Below are 20,445 nucleotides of genomic sequence, written 5' to 3'. Positions count from 1 at the left end.
ATTGGCTATTGATTAATTTTTCATCGAAATATGCTTGGTGTAGTCAGCAGGATACCAGAGACAGCCACCAGAGGACACCTGGAAGATGCCTCAAACCGGCACTCAGTACCAGCATGGGTACTTTGAGCCTCACCAGCTTCTCAGCATCTCTCAGGTGTTCTGGTGAGTTCTCCTAATACCCAGATCTTGTTTGTTTTTTTTTTTTTTTTAATTTTTGTTATGATATGCTAGTATTTATTTATTTATTTTGCGGTACGCGGGCCTCTCACTGTTGTGGCCTCTCCCGCTGCGGAGCACAGGCTCCGGACGCGCAGGCTCAGCGGCCATGGCTCACGGGCCCAGCCGCTCCGCGGCATGTGGGACCCTCCCGGACCGGGGCACGAACCCGTGTCCCCCGCATCGGCAGGCGGACTCTCAACCACTGCGCCACCAGGGAAGCCCCTGAGATCTTGTTGTTTTGGTGATGATCCTGAAAATTTTATTTGGGCTGGTTTTTACTTGTCTTAAGGGGCACGTAGGAATTTCCTAGGCAGGGTCCTAGGGGGATCTGGACAGGAAGTCCAGGGAAACATAGGTAGCTGGTTTTTGTTAAGTTCGGCTTAAATCAAGGGAAAAAAAGGGGTAAATTGATATCAGGTCTTAACAGAACTTTTTTGTTAGTGAAATGAGAGACTGAGTTATTCAGCTCTGAAGAATAAAGGGACATTTTGCTCCTGGCCACAAGGCATCCTCAGGTGACTGAGGACCTTGCAGAAGTGTCTGAGGATCAATCCTTACTATGTGCAGTGGTCCTACAAGGGAACCCCACTACGACCATTAAGTAAATGCTGCTTATCTGTGGGGCGCAACAGAAGCTGATAACTTAGCACTCCCCGCACCCATGACAGTCTTAGATTGTCACAGGGAGAAACCGAGACACATAAGAGTCAAACCGACTGCTAGACTCAGAAGCAGTGCACATCCAGTCCACCACACTGTCCTCAGAAAATTGTTCAGATCATATCTCATACCTGAACCAGACTACCAAATTAATAATGGGAAATCATGCCTCACGGGCCAAACAGCTCCCGGATGAATAGCCACCTATGGGAACCCCAGCTGGGTTTATGTATAACACCCATGAAACTGACACTTGCAAGCGTTTAACTTCATGGGAAGGTCTGACCAAAAATCATTTGTCCCTGAGATGGCCAAAATGGGGCACTTTCGACTTACCTAAGTTGGTAAATTTTATTTGCACACTAAATTAGAAAAAGCCGGCTTAAGATCAAACAGCTAGAATGGAGACATTTTAATTGGTACCTGGAAGCCTCAAAACGAGAGAATGATAAAATGGCTTCATTGTGAGAGACAAATCAGAAATTATCAGAAATGGTGACTAGATTAGAAAAGACCTCAGAAGTCATCACTGCTTCTCCTCCTCTCTCTCCTCCTTTGGCTCCTTCGTATCCTCTTCTTTCTGAGCTCCCCTATGCTGACCTCTCTGCTCTTCCACCTCTAATCTCAAAGGAAGAACTTGTTGAGTCTAAGGGAAAGGATAAAGACAGCCCTAAGGTAATAGCCACCCCCTTTAAGGAGAAACCTGCTCTTACCTATACACCCTTGGACTAGGACAGAACTTAAGGCCTTAACTAAGAAATTTCCAGATTGTTCACAGGATCCCTTGGGGTTTGCTAAACAATTTCATCTTACAGTAAGAACTTATGAGCCTGGATATTCAAACTTGTACCAGCTTGTACATTTACTAGTTCCTGAAAGTAAAGCAAAGGAATGGCTCCAAGAGATAAATTGGAAGGTGCCTATGGAAGATTTTCGCAAACATGAGGCTGCAGATCATCAGAAATGTAGAGAACTTGCCCACAATCTATATCAGGTTATTCCGAAAATCTTCTCCACCTGGGGGTGGGGGAACCTTTGATATGAAAGGCAGTGAGCTGAAGAAGAAAACATTTTGGTCTGGACAAGCTGACAGAGCCTGGCTTTTGTCTTAGCTGTGTTTGAGACCTTGGACTAATGAATGGGGCACTGTAAGAAGGAACACCAAGTGTTGTCATTAAATATGTAATCTCCTTTATTCCTCCTTGCAATGGGTAGTATTGTTTTCATTTAAAGATGATGAAAGGGGGGACTTCCCCTTGTGGTCCAGTGGTTAAGAATCTTCCTTCCAACCTAGGGGACTCCGGTTTGATCCCTGGTCGGGGAACTAAGATCCCACATCCCACAGGGCAACTAAGCCCGCTTGTGCCTCAACTAGAGAGCCCACGTGCTGCAAACTACAGAGCCCACGCGCCCTGGAGCCCGAGTGCTGCAACCAGGGAGAAGCCCGAAGGCCACAACGAAAGATCCCGCGTGCCACAACTAAGACTCGATGCAGCCAAAAATAAAATTAAATAAATAAATATTTAAAAATAAATAAATATGATGAAAGGGAATTCCCTGGTGGTCCAGTGGTTAGGACTGTGCACTCTTACTGCAGAGCGCCCGATTCAATCCCTGGCAGCTTGGCCAAAAAAAAAAGGATGAAACAGAGTCTGAAAAGATCCAAGAAACTTGCCCGAAGTTCCACATCTAAGTAGCAGGATTGCAATGGTGTCCCTGGATTCAGGGCGCTAAACTACCTGAGATGAGTTCTTCAAGGGCATTGACCACCCCACAGAAAGGGAAATTAGCAAAGCAAGGAAGGGGATAGAAGCCGAATTCTATCAGCTCTCCTCTTTCCCCTCATATACCATTCTTCCTTTCCTGTCTCCCTGAAATGGAGCAGGACCCTGTGAGGCCCTCCTGTGTACAAATCCTTTCTGTGTCCCCATTTATTGTTTGTAGGAAAGAGGCATCAGCCTCCTAGACCTTCCCTGAGTGCCAAAGGGCAGATTCAAACAGTTGCTAAATAGAAAAAAGAGGGAATGCAGAAACAAAGGAGGAGCTGTCAAGAAACTATAGTACAACAATAAAGCAGGGACCTGGCTCCTCCAGAAACCAGGAATATACCTAACAATATCTTTGAGTTCTGCTAGAACTAAGGCCCTACCTAGGTGGAAGATGGTAACTTCAGGCTGAGCACCAGATTCCTGAAACACCACCTTATTACCCCACCACCAACCAATCAGAGGAAAGTCTGCACTTAGTGGAAGATAAGGAAGACTCTGATCCCCCCCTCCCCAAATGATTAACTGCGAATGGCAGTTAATCATTGGACTAATGAATTAACTGCCCCCCTTTCTCCCTTTAAAAACTTTCATGGTGGAGCAGACTCTTCAGAGTTGGTTCTTTGACGCGACTCTGCCTTCCCTCCAGGTTGCCTTCTGAATAAAGCAACCCGTCCTTTCCAGCCAACACTTGTCTTTCCAGCAGGAAGCAGCTGAACCCGAGCAGCTGAGTTCGGTTCACCATCACCCCACCCCTGTTAAAAATAAGTCCTGACTCTTGTTCTTAGGTACATTAAATAATTTGGAAGACAGCAACTCCTTAACAACCCCTTTCCCATAAAACTCAATCAAACTCAATAAACCTTGTTACATAATAAAGCAAATTCACTGAGTTATAACCAACGTGTACCCTAGAGCAAGCGCTCTTTTCCCCGATTTGCTTTAACAATGTATTGCTAAGCAAGGGGCATTAGGGGCTTTTCCTTTTGCTTTTTTAACACTTGCTTTCCCACAGATGTTTGCAGTTAGGGACTGCTATTTTCAACGCAGGGGGAATACTTATCCTCAACTCAAAAAAGAAGACACTCTTCCTACTCGTCCACTTTAAAAAGACCCAAACTTGACATGACCCCTGCAGGTCCAGCTCCCCCAGCAAGCACACCAGCCTCGCGGGGCGTCGGTCCGCAGGCGGTCACCGCTGATTGGCTGGTGCAGTGGCCGGGGGAAGCGCGGCCTTCCTCGGACAGTGGAGGGTGATTGGCTGCTGGAGACCCACCCCCTCGCCGATTGGGTGGCGGAAGCGAAGCCGGGGATTGGTGGAGCGCCGCAGGACTCCCTCACAGCTGCTGGGGCTCAGGTTCCCAGGACAAGGCCGAGATGGCGACTGTAGCTTGGATACTGGGTCGACGCGTGGCGAGCTGGAGGCCGCGGCCGCCCCTGCAGCCGCTCGCCGGCCTGATTACCCAGCGGGCCAACTCGCTGTTGCCCGTGGACGATGCAATCAATGGGCTAAGCGAGGAGCAGAAGCAGGTAGGGAGCCTGACCCCCCTCCCGGCCCATTTTCCGTGCTCGGTGGTCTCCCTGGCGCTCTTCTACCCAGCGCCCACCCAGCCGCGGCGTGTGATCCGGGGGCTGTAGGAGCGCCAGCGCGGGGGCGGCCGCGGGCCCCAGTCTCCCCTCTGTGGCGGAAGCAAGGCCCGGTTGCCGGAGTTAGACGAGGAGTCGAGGATAGGAACGCTGCTGGGAGACCGGGGATGGTGGGGCGGGGGGTGTTTTGGTGGAGGATTGGCAGGACTACCCGCGTGCGGCAAAAGGGCCCTCAATCTGTCTGAAGTCTTCTTACACCTCAATACTGTCTACGGCTGTGGTTCTCAAACCTGGTTGATCATGACCACGGAATCTTTCAAATAAACACCTTGGGGGTGGAGTTGAAATTCACAGTGTATATAATTCTTCAACCTATCGGGTAAAACCACAAAGTTGAAAAAAAACTTGAAAGATGTTGTTACGAATGGGGCTGAACCAGAGCCATTCCTGGAGGAAGGAGACTGTTCACTTGGACACTGGCTTGGAGTTCCCGGGGAATGTGATTCTCCTGTGGCTCTAAGCAAGTGCCTGAGCTTGCCCAGAACCCCAAAGTCCACTTGTATTTACAGTCAGCAGACAGAGCTTTGAATCACCTCAGGCAGAAAGTGTTCAATCCTAGTTCTCAAACTTTCCTGCCAAAAGGAGTTTCTAATCTCTTTTGAATAATCCCTTTTACCCAAAGCCTCAGGGACAAAAAGGAGCCTGACACGTGCCAGGAACTGAAGGGGGCGTGGCTGGAGCACAGTGAGTGGGGGATGAGAAAGGTACTGGGGAAGGTTGGATAGGCTGCAGGGGTCACCTCACACGGGGCCTTCCAGTCCTGGGTAAGGAGTTTGCCTTAATTTTTTTTAAATGGTTAAAAAAAAAAGCATAGTTAATTTACAATGTGTTAGTTTCAGGTGTACAACAAAGTGATTCAGTTATACATATACATATATAAGGAGTTTGTCTTTTTTTTTTTTTGCGGAACGCGGGCCTCTCACTGTTGTGGCCTCTCCCATTGCAGAGCACAGGCTCCGGACGCGCACACTCAGCGGCCATGGCGCACAGTAGCCGCTCCGTGGCATGTGGGATCTTCCCGGACCGGGGCACGAACCCGTGTCCCCTGAATCGGCAGGCGGACTCTCAACCATTGCGCCACCAAGGAAGCCCAGGAGTTTGTCTTTTAAGGACAGTGGAAAGCCATGGAATGATTTATGTAGGGGAGTGACATTTAAGAAATAATCTTCAGGGACTTCCCTGGTGGTCCAGTGGTTAAGACTCTGCACTCCCAATGCAGGGGACCCGGGTTTGATCCCTGGTCGGGGAACTAGATCCCACAGGCTACAACTAAAAAATCCCCTATGCCGCAGCCAAATAAATAAATAAGAAACAATCTAAATAAATAAATAAATAAAAGCCTAATAAATAAATAGAAGTAATCCAAATAAATAAATAAATAAAAGCCAAATAAATAAATAAATAAAAAGAAATAATCTTCAGAAAGAGAGGGGAAGATCATCTCTGAGGAAGCATAAACTGGTGGGGCCTCTAGGTTTCAGTTTGATGCTCTTTGGTGAGGCTACTTGTGTCCCGTTTCCCTGAAGGTGTCCTCAGTAGTGGAGACGCTGTCCTCAGGGGCAATTATGTACCGTTTCAGCAGCATCTGTCCACATCTCTCCCTCTAGCTTCGTCAGACCATGGCTAAATTCCTTCAGGAGCATCTAGCACCCCATGCCCAGGAGATTGATCGGAGCAATGAGTTCAAGAACCTGCGAGTGAGTAGTGGGGCCCACTCTGAGGGGCACGGGGGGCAGACTGGGAGCTGGGTGGGGATGGCCTGGGAATTGTACTGCTGCCTGGCAGAGCTCTCATAGTCTTCTGGTAAATGAAAGCCCCCTAAGAATGCAGCCCCTTTCTGTGAAGCCCTTGGGTCTTGTTGTTCCAGATATGCCAGGCCCCTGTGACTGTCTGCTTTCTCACAACCCACTATACTCACTCCATTCTGTTGGCAGGAGTTTTGGAAGCAGCTGGGGAACCTGGGGGTCTTGGGTGTCACAGCCCCTGGTGAGTATGGTTTCTTTCCCTACAGAGAACTTGTCTTGCATGCCCTTTAAAACCATTCCCAAAAGAAGCAGGAAAGGAGAAGAAAGATCATACTCGGAGAAACCAGAGTCTCTTCCCACTTGGAGCTGAGAAAGTGCCCAGTACTGTCAACCCAGAGAAGAGTAAACTCTTCTGTGTCTTTAGGCAGTGATGTTAACAAGGCAAAGAATTTAGGTCTGTGTGGTTCACTTGGGTCACCCAGTGCATGCTTAACAAGTTCCCCCAGGTGATCTGGGGAGTTTAGAAAACTCCAGATCAAGCAGTGGTCTGAGTACCTCAGTCTTACTGCCTCGCATAATCCCTAGGCTCTGCCCTACCAGTAGCATCGAGGCAATACCACTCAGGACAGTGTGTTCCTATGGGGGACGCCTGTGTTCTCTGCCCACAGCTGGGCCCTAGAGCTCATCTGGAAGCAGACGGAGGTAGAGGGGAGAGGGATGCCTGTCTGAGCCTCCACAGTGAGGTGGCCAGATGATGTATTTAACAGGTTGTCCCTGGGCCTGTCCAGAGTCCCCTGTGGGTCTTGCTACTTGTTTCCACGGGGAGAGGGCAGGGAGCTGGTGGGCTTTGTCTCAGATGTTGGCCTCTAGAGCAAAGGCCAGGCCTGGCTTGCGGTCCCTTGTAAAGAGTTGAGCCTATGGCCTCGCCAGCCAAAGCCTGAACAGCCCACCCTACTTTGGCCTGTGTTCACTGGGCATTAGAGTAGCGGTGGACCACAGTATTCTCTCCTTACATCCTCCCCTCACCACTTGGAGACAGTTCCTGGGATTTAAGCTGATCGTACAAAGTTACATCATGAATAATGATGTAACCACTTAAAAATTAATTTAGACTATCTTAACGTACAATAGTAGGGGGAAAGTTGCTGGGAACTCTCAAACAAGACTCTTTCTCCCCTTGTGTCTTGGGGGTTTATGAGCCCCCATAAAGAATATTCTTCTGAATCAGATGCTAGTTAACGGAAGAAAGAGGCAGTTAGGAATCAGATGAAAACCCTATCCAGGGACAACCTTGAAAAGAAAGCCAGATATGTGTTCTGGTTTCCACATGGTGTCCTGGTAGCAGTTTCTAACGTTACCTGCCCTTGGGCTTTCCTTCCTGGAGTCGTGCGGGTTGGGCTAACCCTTCCCTAGAGCCAAGGACCAGCCTGACTTCTTGGTCAGAGTGAACATACACAGAGGGCCTTGCCAGGGTTTACCCAGACAGCAGGGCGGAGGGAGGGTAGGCTGGCACCAGGTAACCCAGCCTCTCTGATTTTGATGTTTGGGATAAAGCAGGAGTTGCAATGACTGTTTTCTGAACCATGCCTCAGCTGACCAGAGGCAGCAGCAGGCAAAACCAATTCTGTGAGCTTGCGAGCAGGGTCCACAGCATCCGCCTGTTGACCTTGCTAGAGGGAACTTGGAATAGGTGCTATAAGAGTGTTCCTCTACTGCAAATAAATGTAAGATTCCTCTCAGTGTCCTCATTTAACCAGGCTGCCTTTTCCACTCCCCTGCGCCCCCCACCCCAACCCCTAGTTCAGTATGGTGGCTCTGGCCTGGGCTACCTGGAACACGTGCTGGTGATGGAGGAGATATCCCGAGTCTCTGGAGCAGTGGGTCTCAGTTACGGTGCCCACTCCAACCTCTGCCTCAACCAAATTGTTCGTAATGGAAACGAGGCCCAGAAGGAGAAGTACCTGCCCAAGGTGAGGAAATGGGGATGGAGAAACACGCTGATCGCATGGTGCAACCACCAGCCATGAGGCTTCTCCCCCATTGGGGAGGGCTGGTCAGCCTTGCTTTCTGTAGCATGCTGCTGCCCTGAAACTGATAGGGGTAGGAAGGGGTCAGGGATTTGTTTTAAAATACTTCAGTCAGGGCTTCCCTGGTGGTGCAGTGGTTAAGAATACGCCCATCAATGCAGGGGACACGGGTTAGAGCCCTGGTCTGAGAAGCTCCCATGTGCCGTGGAGCAGCTAAGCCCGTGCGCCACAACTACTGAGCCTGCGCTCTAGAGCCCGCGAGCCACAGCTACTGAAGCCTGCGTGCCTAGAGCCCGTGCTCCGCAACAAGAGAAGCCACCGCAATGAGAAGCCCACGCACTGCAACGAAGAGTAGCCCCCATTCTCCGCAACTAGAGAAATCCCGCGCAGCAACGAAGGCCCAACTCAGCTAAAAATAAATTAAGAAAATAAAAAACTAAAATATGACACTAAAAAAAGAATAAAATACTTCAATCAAAAAAATTAAAAATAGGAACTTCCCTGGTGGTCCAGTGGTTAAGACTCCGTGCTTCCAATGCAGGGGGCGTGGATTCCATTCCTGGTCGGGGACTCTCAAGCCGCATGGCACAGCCAAAAAATAAATTAAAAATAGGGCCAGAACACCTGAGTCAGTCACTGGACAACATTTACTGAGCATTTTAAGAAATGAAAGCCTAGGACTAGCTTCCCTTGCAAAGGGAATGGGCATAGAAGAGAAAGCTTCAGGCTTGTGGCTATGGGGCTTCTCTTCTAGGACTTTACCTATGCCCGGATCTGAAAGAAGTTGGAAGGGGTGTCATGTGACCAGGCAAGACATGGTATCAGTGAGCCCCTGTAGGGTATTTCTGAAGTCATAACAAGGCCCTTTGGGGTTTTCCTTGCAGCTGATCAGCGGTGAATACGTCGGAGCCCTGGCCATGAGTGAGACAAATGCTGGCTCCGATGTTGTCTCCATGAAGCTGAAAGCAGAAAAGAAAGGTGAGGATCCCCTTGATTTGAGAGCTGGAGTGGGCAGAGGGACAGACCTTCGAGGTGAGGGAGCAGTGACTGGAGGTGGCCTCTGCTGGGTTTCTAGAAGCACTTGCCAGCTGGACAGCTTTTTGGTCAACAGAAGGTCTGGAGAACTGACTGGTTGAGACAGGCCCATACAACTTATGCAAGTAGCCAACTTCCTGTCCTTAGGAGACCACTATGTCCTGAATGGCAACAAATTCTGGATCACCAATGGCCCTGATGCTGATGTCCTTATTGTCTATGCCAAGACAGATCTGGCTGCTGTGCCAGCTTCTCGGGGCATCACAGCCTTCATTGTGGAGAAGGTGAGTGTAGGGGAGTGTATGGCGGGAGGCTTTTATCTCCTGAAAGTGGCACCAGAGATGACCTCCTTCAGGTGATTGCAAAGACCATCAGGGTTGTGTGCTCTGCCAAGGCTCCCTCCTGGGATGGGGCTGAGGCGGGAATGGAGACTGAAAGGAGGGTGGCCAAAAAGTGGAATTCAGGGAGGAGGGGTCAAGTCTGAGGACGGTGGAGCCATCCACAGAGCCGGGCTGTCCGGAGGTCCAGGAAGATAAGGACTGAAGGGAGGCCACCAGCTTTGACAATCAGGGTGTCACTGGTGGACTTGGAGAGGGCAGCCGCGGGAGCCCAAGGTATGAGTGAGGATGCAGGTGGAGACCGGAGACCGCACCTTCCAAGTCTTGTCAGTAAAAGCACAAGTGAGACAGCAGGAGTTAGAATGAAAAGTTGGGAGTTTCAGTTTGCTTTTAGGAATGGGAGAGAACTGAGCAAATTTTTTGGTAAAGAGAAAAGAAAATAGGAGAAGGAGAAAGTGAGATGCATGAGAGAGAGTGAGCAAAGCACAATGGTGAGTTGAGGGAGAAGAGGCATGGGTGGGGGATGGTGATGGTGATGGTGGAGGAACCATCTGCCTAATGGTCATGAAGTAGGAGGCCAGGGCCCCTAGGAGGGCGGGGGGACCATGGGGGCAGGGGAGTGGGTAGAGAGTTTCGTGAATGAGTGTTTTAAAGATTTGCAGTACCCTCCATAGGGAGAGGGAGAGAGTGTTTCGGAATGGGACTGGAGGACAAGAAAAGTGAGTAGCCCAAAGGGCGTGGCTGAGATGGGAACTCTCCAGGTTGAGTCACGCTGCTCTCATCTCCTAGAGGAGAGGGAAGCAACACCTGGTAGTGCTCTGATGGGCATATGCCAACGCGTTCTGCATCTGATTAGTCCAGGTCAGAGCACACAGGTGGTTGAGTTGAACCCTGGGTAGGACTCCATTAGGTACAGGTGGCAGAGGAACAAGGGGGCAAAGGAATTGAGTGGGCTGGGGAGAGTGTCTTAGAAGTGATTTCCTGGGGCTTCCCTCGTGGCACAGTGGTTGAGAATCCGCCTGCCGACGCAGGGGACACGGGCTTGAGCCCTGGTCCGGGAAGATCCCACATGCCGCAGAGCAACTAAGCCCATGTGCCACAGCTACTGAGCCTGCGCTCTAGAGCCCGCGAGCCACAACTACTGAGCCCGCGTGCTGCAACTACTGAAGCCCACGCGCCTAAAGCCCGTGTTCTGCAACAAGAGAAGCCACAGCAATGAGAAGCCCACGCACCGCAACGAAGAGTAGCCCCCCTCGCCGCAACTAGAGAAAGCCTGTGCGCAGCAACAAAGACCCAACACAGCCAATAAAAATAAATTAAAATTTTAAAAAATCTTTAAAAAAAAAAAAAAGAAGTGATTTCCCCCAAGGAAGGGAACCAAAGCCAGGAAGGGTCAGAAGGGCGCCAGGGATCTGGCATTTCACTGGGAAAGAACCGGTCTCCCGAGAACTGGGGAGAATGCAGCCAGCAGCAGGGGAGGCTGGGGTGGAGTGTCAGGGCAGCGCCTCCAGAAATGGGGTGGTTGCATACAGAGTGAGTAGACGCTGGTGTATCAGGCAAACACAGGGACTTGATGGAAAGATGGTTACTTCCCAGGGGTTTCCCTTTTCTTGGCCCCCTTGGGGACTGCTCTGTAATCAGGGCCACCTTTTATTCCCATAAAGGGTATGCCAGGCTTCAGCACCTCCAAGAAGCTGGACAAGCTGGGGATGAGGGGCTCTAACACCTGCGAGCTAATCTTTGAGGACTGCGAGGTTCCTGGTGAGTCTCTGAGAACGAGGGAGCCCCTGTCCTGACCCCATCACACGCTGAGAAAGCCCATCTCGGGCTTGGAGAGCCTCACCATTGTTAGCTCACCAATGGTACGTGGCCAGACAGTGGGCCTGCCACTGTGCCCTTGCCCACTGGCCCATAGGTGTTGGTTTCAATCTGGACAGCTGTCCTTCCCGGCCAGAGCTCCTGCAGCTGTATGCCCTACTGTGGCTTCAGGGAAGGGTGGTGTTCCCTATGTGGACCACACACTGTGCCTGGGGCTGGTATTCCAGTATCTGGAGTAGAAAGGTAAGATCTGCCCTTACCCACTCACGTCCTTCAGACGTCCTTGTATGTACAATTGCCTGTACAGCCTGTGTGAGGTATTCATTAACAATGCTAGAAAAAACATCTAAATAAACTGATGGAAGCTGGACTCGGTGAAGGGAAGGCAGTTCAGTTTATAGGTATTTCTCCCCTGAAGTGTAAGTGCAAGTGTGCCACATCATGAGAGAACCAGCACGCCTGTCACGCGCTGATGAGACGGAGGGCACAGATTTGATCACCAGTTAGGATGGTTCTGTGTCTCAGCCATAAACCATCCCTCTGCCCCACGATCCGCCACCTGAGAAAAGTGTGCTTTAGTCATAAGGAGCACCTAGGGAGGGACAATCAGTGCAGAGCCTTCTTTGTCGGCAAGGAAAAAACTCCACTAGCATTAAAGACAGGTCAGTGGTGTCAGCTCTTTGCACTCAGCTTCCTGCCCACACCTCCCCAGGCCATCCAGTGTCCTTGCTTCCTGGGTGGGGAGGTGTTCAGCAGTTTCTGTCACCAGCACCGAATGGCCCATCTCCTGGACAGGCTCTTCCATGGGCCACCCAGGGGAGGGTGGAGGGTAGTATTAACCAGAGCAGACTCAACCTGGGGGAAAGAGTAATTCTCTGGTTCCTTTATGCGCACAAGTGTGTTAAAAAGAAAAATTGGGAGAGGTTGGATGACTTGTAGACCAAACTAGCTTTTCTTCTTTCCCATCCAAGGCAGCTCAAGAAGAGAAGGGGAGGATCTAAGGATTGGGCCTGTGTGTCTGGTCTTGGGGATGGTGTGTGTGTTGGGGGCAGGGTGAGGGGAGCATGTCCCCACTAGCAAACTCCACTTCTGACTGGAAGTGGTAAACTCCATCCTTTTCCTCACCTGGAGCCCTAGTTGAAGGTCAGGTAACATATTTTAATGCCTTGTGAGAGAGCCACGTTACTAAACCCAGCAACTTTTCTAAAAGCGAGGAGGCTGTGGACAGCCCCCTTGCCCCTGACCAGCACTTTTCCCTGCAGCTGCCAACGTCCTGGGCCATCGAAGTAAGGGCGTCTACGTGCTGATGAGTGGGCTGGACCTGGAGCGGCTCGTGCTGGCCGGTGGGCCCCTCGGGTGAGTGTGAGGCTCGGGGCGGGGTGGGGGGGGAGCTGGGCTCTTGTAGCCTCCTCAGCAGGTGGTGCCGCAGCCCTCCCCTCGGGGCCGATGGGAGCCTGTACCTTATCTCCTGGAGACAAAAAATTACCTTTCCTCTCACGTTTACTTTCTTTGCACTGAAGGCAAGTATCACTGGGTGACAGACACAAGGCCTGAGGAGCCACCCTGCTTAGTTACTCAGATGTGAAGCAAGACGCCTGAGCTCTAACCATCTACGAAGGGTCCCGCCACTCCGCCTGGTCTCAGGGGAAGGGGCACTGACTGCCGGGCAGTCAGTGCGGTGACTGAGCAGGGCTGACAAGGGTCCTCACGCTCCTTTTCTCCTCCCTGGGACGCCAGCTCCTTGTCTTGCTGGGCTGCCCCCCAGGCCTTTCCACACTAGCATTTGCCCCCCAACCAGCAATGGGGTAACAGCGAGGCCCCTCGCCAGTGTTCTCTCCTTCCCGCAGGATCATGCAGGCCATCCTCGACCACGCTATTCCCTACCTACACGTGAGGGAAGCCTTTGGCCAGAAGATCGGCCACTTCCAGGTGAGTGGAATGGTTTTGTTAAGATGTACTCTTTCGTTGGGTTCAGGTTTTCTTTAACAAATGAACAAGTAGGGCACTTGCTGTGGGCATTTACTATCCTTCATCAAAAAAATGAGTTTGAGGGACTTCCCTGGTGGCACAGTGGTTGGGAATCCGCCTGCCAGTGCAGGGGACATGGGTTCGAGCCCTGGTCTGGGAAGATCCCACATGCCGCGGAGCAACTAAGCCCGTGCGCCACAACTGCTGAGCCTGTGCTCTAGGGCCAATGAGCCACAGCTGCTGAAGCCCGCGTGCCACAACTACTGAAACCCCAGTGCCTAGAGCCCGTGCTCTGCAACGACAGAAGCCACAGCAATGAGGAGCCCGCACACCACAATGTAGAGTAGCACCCACTCACCCCAACTAGAGAAAGCCCATGTGCAGCAACAAAGACCCAACACAGCCAAAGATAAATAATAAATAAATTTAAAAAAAAAAATGAGTTTGAGGGAATGCCCTGGCAGTTCAGTGGTTGGGACTCCGTGCTTCCACTGCAGGGGGCCCAGGCTCGATCCCTGGTTGGGGAACTAAGATCCCGCAAGCCTCAAGCCTCGTGGCATGGCCAAAAAAACAAAAAACTGAGCGAATGCTTGGGGCGCAGGCTTCCTCAGCATGCTACTGGCTTTGAAAGCTGTCAGGCAGTTCATCTCATGTCACCTCCCTTCCTGTTTGAGATGAATGAATGAGGCATTGTAGGGTTGGAGGGTGAAGGGAGCAGATTGTGGGGAGGGAGTAGCATTTTGAGTCACACTTTCTGGGCTGCGGGACGGTCGGTAATGAGGGTCGTGTGAGTGGAGGGCCAGGTCCACAATGCAGCAGCTGCTCTCTGGCCTTAACTCCAGACCTGCTACCATGTCTGTCATCCTAAGCAAGTCCCACCACCTCCTCTCTGTGCCCCGGGTCCCCATTCCTGGCTGTCAGGTTGCTACTGCTGACCTACTTTTGGTAACTAGGGAATGATTCTGAGAGGAGCGCGTCTCCACCACACTGACCTGTGGGCTCCCTTTGTGTGCAGTTGATGCAGGGGAAGATGGCAGACATGTACACCCGCCTCATGGCCTGTCGGCAGTACGTCTACAATGTCGCCAAGGCCTGTGATGAGGGCTACTGCACTGCCAAGGTAAGGGCTGGGCCCAGAGGAGAGCGCGCCGGGGCAGGGGTGGTTGCTGGGCCCCCTCCCCTCTGTGTGGCCCTGGCGGGGGCCCTGCTGACACGGAACCTCCTCCCACAGGACTGCGCTGGGGTGATTCTTTACTCAGCCGAGTGCGCCACACAGGTAGCCCTGGACGGCATCCAGTGTTTGGGTGAGCGGCCCCCACTCCTCACCCTGTGCTTCAGCTGAGCTGCACCTTTAGGTTCCTCCTGCCCCAGTTACTGGGAGGACATGGAAAAGCAAAGAAGAAAACTGCCAGAGGCCACAGGTTGCTACTGTCTCCAGTAGTGCCCCCCTCTTACCCTCCCAGCCTCGTCCTATGGGCACTGGGGAGTGGGGAAGAGGAGACGCCTCAGAGGTGGAACAGCCTCACTTCAATGCCGCATAGTGGTTGAGAGCACAGGCTTGAGCCAGACGGCCTAGGTTCAAATCCTGGCTCCACCACTGACCAGCTTTGTGACTTGTGCAAATTACTTCACCTCTCTGGGCCTGGCCCCCAGTAAGTGCTATGCAGTAGTTTCTTGTCCCCCTTCTCCATGTTTGCCAGTGGTTCTCCCCTACCTTTGCCTGGCATCCTCAGCACTCTGAGTGGACTTCCGGCCTCCTGTCCACCCTCCCCACAATTAGGTAATCCCCACCCCATCCCTCTCACCACCGTTTTTTTTTTTTTTAATTTATTTTTGGCTGTGTTGGGTCTTCGTTGCTGTGCGCAGGCTTTCTCTAGTTGCGGTGAGCGGGGGCTACTCTTCGTTGCAGTGCGCAGGCTTCTCATTGCGGTGGCTTCTCTTGTTGCAGAACACGGGCTCTAGGCGCATGGGCTTCACTAGTTGCAGCACACGGGCTCAGTAGTTGTGGCTTGCAGGCTCTAGAGCGCAGGCTCAGTAGTTGTGGCGCATGGGCTTAGCTGCTCTGTGGCATGTGGATCTTCCCAGACCAGGGCTCGAACCCATGTCCCCTGCATTGGCAGGCGGATTCTTAACCACTGCGCCACCAGGGAAACCTCTCATCACCTTTTGCTGCTTCTCTTCAATCAGTCTCTCCTCCTAGCCCATTTCTATGTATTTGATCTTCTGTTTGCTTTCCTCGCTTTGCCCACTGCCCATCACTTTTCCTGTTGTCCTTTCTTCTGTGCCCAAACCATGGCTGCAGGTGGCAATGGCTACATCAATGACTTCCCCATGGGCCGCTTTCTGAGAGATGCCAAGCTGTATGAGATCGGGGCTGGGACCAGTGAGGTGAGGCGGCTAGTCATCGGCAGAGCCTTCAACGCAGAATTCCACTAACTCCAAGACCCTTCATCCCCTTTCCCAGCACCTAGAGGCCTTTCTCTGGAAGGAGAGACGCGGCAGCTCTTCTCCAGGCAGGCCCTGCCCACCGGCCCAGGGAAAGTGTGCAGCGGCTTAACAAGGACTCCTCAGGAAGCATGCTGGCTTTTCTGGGGCTCAGTGGGAGGGCTTTGGTGACTCTGCGCTCTTGCTCTCTAACTTCAAGCCTGATGCTCCACCCCCGCTCCCAGGGTGGGCACCTTTTTTCCTGGTGAGCCTCTGCCAGGGAACTCTGCTCAAGTACACAAGAAGCGTTGCCCCTCTCCTTCATTTGAACTTGGTAGCGTCTTTTCTTTCTGGGGAAAAATACCCCCCAAACCTAGCCTCTGTTTCTGCCAATTTCTAGAGGCATCAGCTCTCAGCAGCTTGTGAGTGGGCACCCCCTCTGCAGCAACCCCTCCATCCCTCATTCTTTAAGCTGAAATCCTACCACTGGGGTAGAGGTCTGGAAATAGGCATCTCAGAACACCTGTGCCACCCAGAGTCCACGGTGGGGCAGAGGTCAGCGTGCTCGTGAAGGACGGGGCTCAATGCCTCCAGCACAACGCTGCCACCGCCACCGTCCAGTCCTGGCCATGTGACAGCCCACAGCTGACTGGGCAGCAGGCCTGGGTTGGCTGGCTTAACTCCAGCCAAGGCTGCCTGCATACATTTCTCTGGACACCCTATGGCTAATTTTGTTACAACTGCACAGTGGCTGCTGCCATTTTGTATTAAACATTTCGTGAAGCAAACCCATCTGCTTCTAAACTGGTGTTTTGGGGGAGAAGCAGTCTACTTGCTACTGCCTTCTGTCTGGCTCCAGCCCTATGTCCTTGGAGAGTGGCTGGTCCGGGTCCTGCTTCTGGCCCTTCAGCCTGCTCATTGGTGATAGGGGACACAGGGGTGGAATCAGCCCTTAGGATAGAGGAGTTCTCAACCTCCCTTTTCCAGATCTCCCAGTGATTTTTTAAAGAAAGGAGGGAGCGGTAAGAGTCTTGGAGCTAGAAGGAAGCTCGTAAGTTTCTGGAAACCATCCCCATGTTTAAGATAAGACAATTTGATTTTCCCAAGGTCAGAACTGGAGCTAGAATCCAGATCAGCAGAAATAGGGGTTCTGGGAATGCCAGGCTGGGGCCCTACTACATGGCCGCCTGGATGGAGCACAGTGAGAGTGGGACAGTTTTGGGTTGTCCCACCCCATCTAATTCCCTAAAAGAGAACTGGTTTTCTTGGCCCTCAGCGCAGCAGTGCCTGTTCTGACTTTCGGTCCTGGCCTATAGCCAAGAGCTGTTCCCAGCCTGATGCTTGTGACAGGTGGAGCTAGCTCCTTACCAGCCCCAGCCCAGTCCTATCCTGAGGGGCTTGTGGCCCTGTCCCTTCACTTCCCCACCCTGCTCCCTACTACGTTGGAGATGAATGTGGCTAAAATGGTGGTCTTGCTGGTTATAAAGTGTAGCTGGAACGAACAGCCCGAAGACGTTCAGAATGGGATGCTTCATCCAGTCAGTGTGGGTAACAGAGCTCTGCCACCAACTTGGGGAGGATGATTATTCTCCCAATGCTATATGTGAAACAGAAATGTTATAAAATAAAGCCACAAAAATGTAGCCTGAGTCATGAATGATGGGAGAGCAGGGGGCACTGCTTCTTGGTATTTGGGGTTGTTATGTGCATTGCGCAACTCTGCAGTACCAGCTCCCAGCACCACTCCTTCCTGGGGCTGCCTCATTCCACTCCAGTTTTAGGCAGGTCATTATCAGCCCAGCTCCCCTGTTGACTACCATGCCATTCTTTGTTCTCCTACTGTTTGCCCCGTCGGATGGCAACAGAAGCTAAGAGAATGGTTTTCCAAGTGTGGTCTGGGCACACCCTTCATCAGAATTTAGCAACCTGTAAAAAACCCAGATTCCTGGATGGGCCCCAGACCTAATCACATCCCCAGGGGTAATTATAAAGCACAGGCAACCTTTTAGAACAGCTGATCTGGGGCCTAGAGGACACACCTCCAGAGGCCTGAGTCCTAATTCTAAACCCATATAACCTGGTAATGACAATCGCTCACCTATATAGACCTCTCAAGTCTCATACTGACATATTAGCTCCTTTATCCCGACAACCCGGTGCAGGAGACAAGGTTGCGCAGGGCCCGCTTCCTGAAGACCGGTGAGTTGCCCACGGTACCCGAAAAAACGCTAGGTGAACCGGCCACGCCCAGACGTGGAGCCAGCCCTGGCGTCAGCTAGGCGTTGGGGCTGAGAAAGGGCGCCTCTTTTTTATTTGGGGGCGGACGCCCAGTCCACGCCCCGCCCGGCTAACCCAGGACCGTTAGCCGCGACCCCCAGCCTAGGACAGGTCCAGGGTCCAGGGTCCTCCCTCTGTCCCCCTCCCCCGAGGCGCCGCACCCGCGGCGGACCCCGGCTCGGGCTCGGGCGCGGTTCCGTGGGTCCTGCGTGGAGCTCGCCTGACCCCTGCCGGCCGCCCGCCGCAAAGGCAGGGTGCTCTGGACTGGAGGCTCGCAGTCTCGTATTTCAGGATGCACAGGGCTCAGCGACGTTTTCTTCTGCCAAATGAGGACATTAACGGGGGGAAAAGCCGGCTACTCTCCATCTGTATCGTTTCATACAAGAAAGGCCACTTTTAGCAATTTAAAAAGTAGAAAGGACAGAAATTCAGAACAAAGGCCAGGATTTTTTTTTGCTGGTGGGGGTGTGTGTTTGTTTTATGTGCATGGGTTTTAAACTAGGATAGTTTAAAGGCTTATTTAAAATCAACAAAAAACTGCAAACCCTCCCCTACGCCCAGTTCCAGGATGAAACTCCTTTTGAATCTTTAAGAGATTTCGTTTGGTAATTCACTTCATGCCTTTAAGTGATATGCCGACTTATTGATTTAACTGCAGATGGATCTTTCACGTGCACACGTTTAATTTATAAGAAGCCCACTACATGCCTCATTTCCACAGGCCAGCATCTGGGGGTCCTGGAATCAGAGAGTTCAGAGCCCCATCCACATTCCTGGCTGTTGCTGCCTTTGCCCACACTCCTCATACCCAGAACCCAGGGCCACACTAGTTCCAGCGCCCTGTGGGACACACCTGGTCACTCGGCAGGGAGCTGTTTGTGAAGCTGGCCTCTCCTACACCCACCCACCCACCGACTCTCAGACACAGCTAGCCTGTCAAAATAGTTCTCGGATCCACAACAACCTGACAACTTGCCTGCCTCCTTCCAATCCACGCACCTCAACCCTTCCTCTATACTGAGCCAGAGTGAACTATCAAGCCCCTAAATACTTTGGTGGCTCCCAACACCTATAAGATCTAAGGTTTTGCAAGGCAAATATGACCCTGATCTGCGTTGGCCTTCCCCTCCGGCTGCTCCTCTCCGCATCCCTGCTGAGTACTTGTGTTCTGGTTGCAAACAGTCCTCGTGACATTGTTTCTTACCCTGCGCCTTTGCCCCAGCTGATCCCTCTGTGGAGGATGTCTTAGCCCTTCACCTTGTTCTTGCTTCCTCATCCCTAAAGCCTCAGTTCAGGGGCTGCTTCCTTCAGGAAGGCCTCCCTTCTCCAACCTTTCCCACTCGTCTGTCCCCATCTCACCCATCCTGAGTGGAGCCCCTTCTTGCTTCTCCCTGGGCATATTTGCATCAGTGGGCTTTCCCCGCTGTCGTTTATTTATTTATTTATTTTTTTTGTGGTATGCGGGCCTCTCACTGCTGTGGCCTCTCCCGTTGCGGAGCACAGGCTCCGGACGTGCAGGCTTAGCGGCCATGGCTCACGGGCCCAGCCGCTCCACGGCATGTGGGATCTTCCCGGACCAGGGCACGAACCCGTGTCCCCTGCATCAGCAGGTGGACTCTCAACCACTGCACCACCAGGGAAGCCCCCCGCTGTTGTTTTTATCTCATCTGTGTCTGTTTCCCATGCACCAGGCTAAGAACATAAGGGTCAGGATTGTGACTGAACTGCCTTTGTATGCTCACCATCCAGCACAGTTTCTGGCACATAATAGGTGTTCAACAAATGTTTATTGAAAGTGCAGATGGGAGGTCATGTGATATTTAGCTCACATTTTCCAGGTACCATAGTTATTTGTATACGTGATTACCTCTCTATACAGTACAGATCTTTGAGGTCAAAGACCATTTCTCACTTATCTGAACACTCCCAACAGCACCCAGTGCTCACAGTAAGTGCTCAGTGCCTAAGTTCATGCTGAATGAGTGAAACAACAGGTGGGCCAGAGCCCTGGCCTAATCCTCAGAGTTGGCAGAGACAGCAGAGCCAGCCGGCCTCGCCTGGCCCTGCTTCCCCCAGGCCTTCCCACTCTGGAGTAGCGGGGCCCAGCTGCAGAGGGGAGGCCCTCACCTCCCATAGTCCTCTGGCCCCCCTCAGAAACAGAAAGGAACTGTGATGAGGGACCCTGGCCCCCTCTCTGCCAGCTGAGGACAAGTGCAGGGATTGGATACAAAAAGAGGGCAGAGTCGGGGCACACACCATCCTTTTTTTTCTTGTATAAAACGTAGAGTATATTTAGAAAAGTATATAACATGCATGTATGCAGTGTGAAAACCAATAACACAAACTCCTGTGTACCCAGCACCCAGGCCAACGAAGAGAACATTCCAAGTACCTTAGAAGCCTGTGTGCCCCTCACTGACACGTTCCCCCCAGAGGAACCGTGACCCTGAATTTAGTGATAATCCTCTCCCCGCATTTCTTTATAGTTTCCGACCTCTGTGTGTCTCCCTAAACACTATTA

At 51.9% G+C, this 20,445-nt stretch overlaps 1 protein-coding gene across 2 annotated transcripts; it reads left to right on the top strand.

The window, feature by feature from the left end:
• Positions 1-3,962: 3,962 nt before the first annotated feature.
• IVD (isovaleryl-CoA dehydrogenase) lies at positions 3,963-17,290 on the top strand. 2 transcript variants are annotated; one of them, XM_033435801.2, is made up of 13 exons: positions 3,963-4,175; positions 5,900-5,989; positions 6,227-6,278; positions 7,838-8,007; positions 8,949-9,042; positions 9,247-9,383; positions 11,102-11,198; positions 12,518-12,611; positions 13,103-13,184; positions 14,239-14,343; positions 14,455-14,527; positions 14,924-15,003; positions 15,526-15,620. In XM_033435801.2, the coding sequence occupies exons 1-12, from the start codon at positions 4,023-4,025 to the stop codon at positions 14,962-14,964; spliced, it is 1,188 nt and encodes a 395-aa protein (XP_033291692.1). In that variant the 5' UTR covers positions 3,963-4,022; the 3' UTR covers positions 14,965-15,003; positions 15,526-15,620. The 2 variants fall into 2 exon arrangements, with proteins under 2 accessions (XP_033291692.1, XP_004274048.1); XM_004274000.4 differs by lacking the exon at positions 14,924-15,003 and having other exon boundaries at positions 3,965-4,175; positions 15,526-17,290.
• The last annotated feature ends 3,155 nt before the right edge of the window (positions 17,291-20,445 follow it).

The sequence above is a fragment of the Orcinus orca genome, chromosome 2 (genome assembly GCF_937001465.1).
Source record: "Orcinus orca chromosome 2, mOrcOrc1.1, whole genome shotgun sequence".
Classification (NCBI taxonomy): domain Eukaryota; kingdom Metazoa; phylum Chordata; class Mammalia; order Artiodactyla; family Delphinidae; genus Orcinus; species Orcinus orca.
Note: the sequence above shows the minus strand (reverse complement) of the source record. Positions and strands in the feature narration are given on the sequence as shown.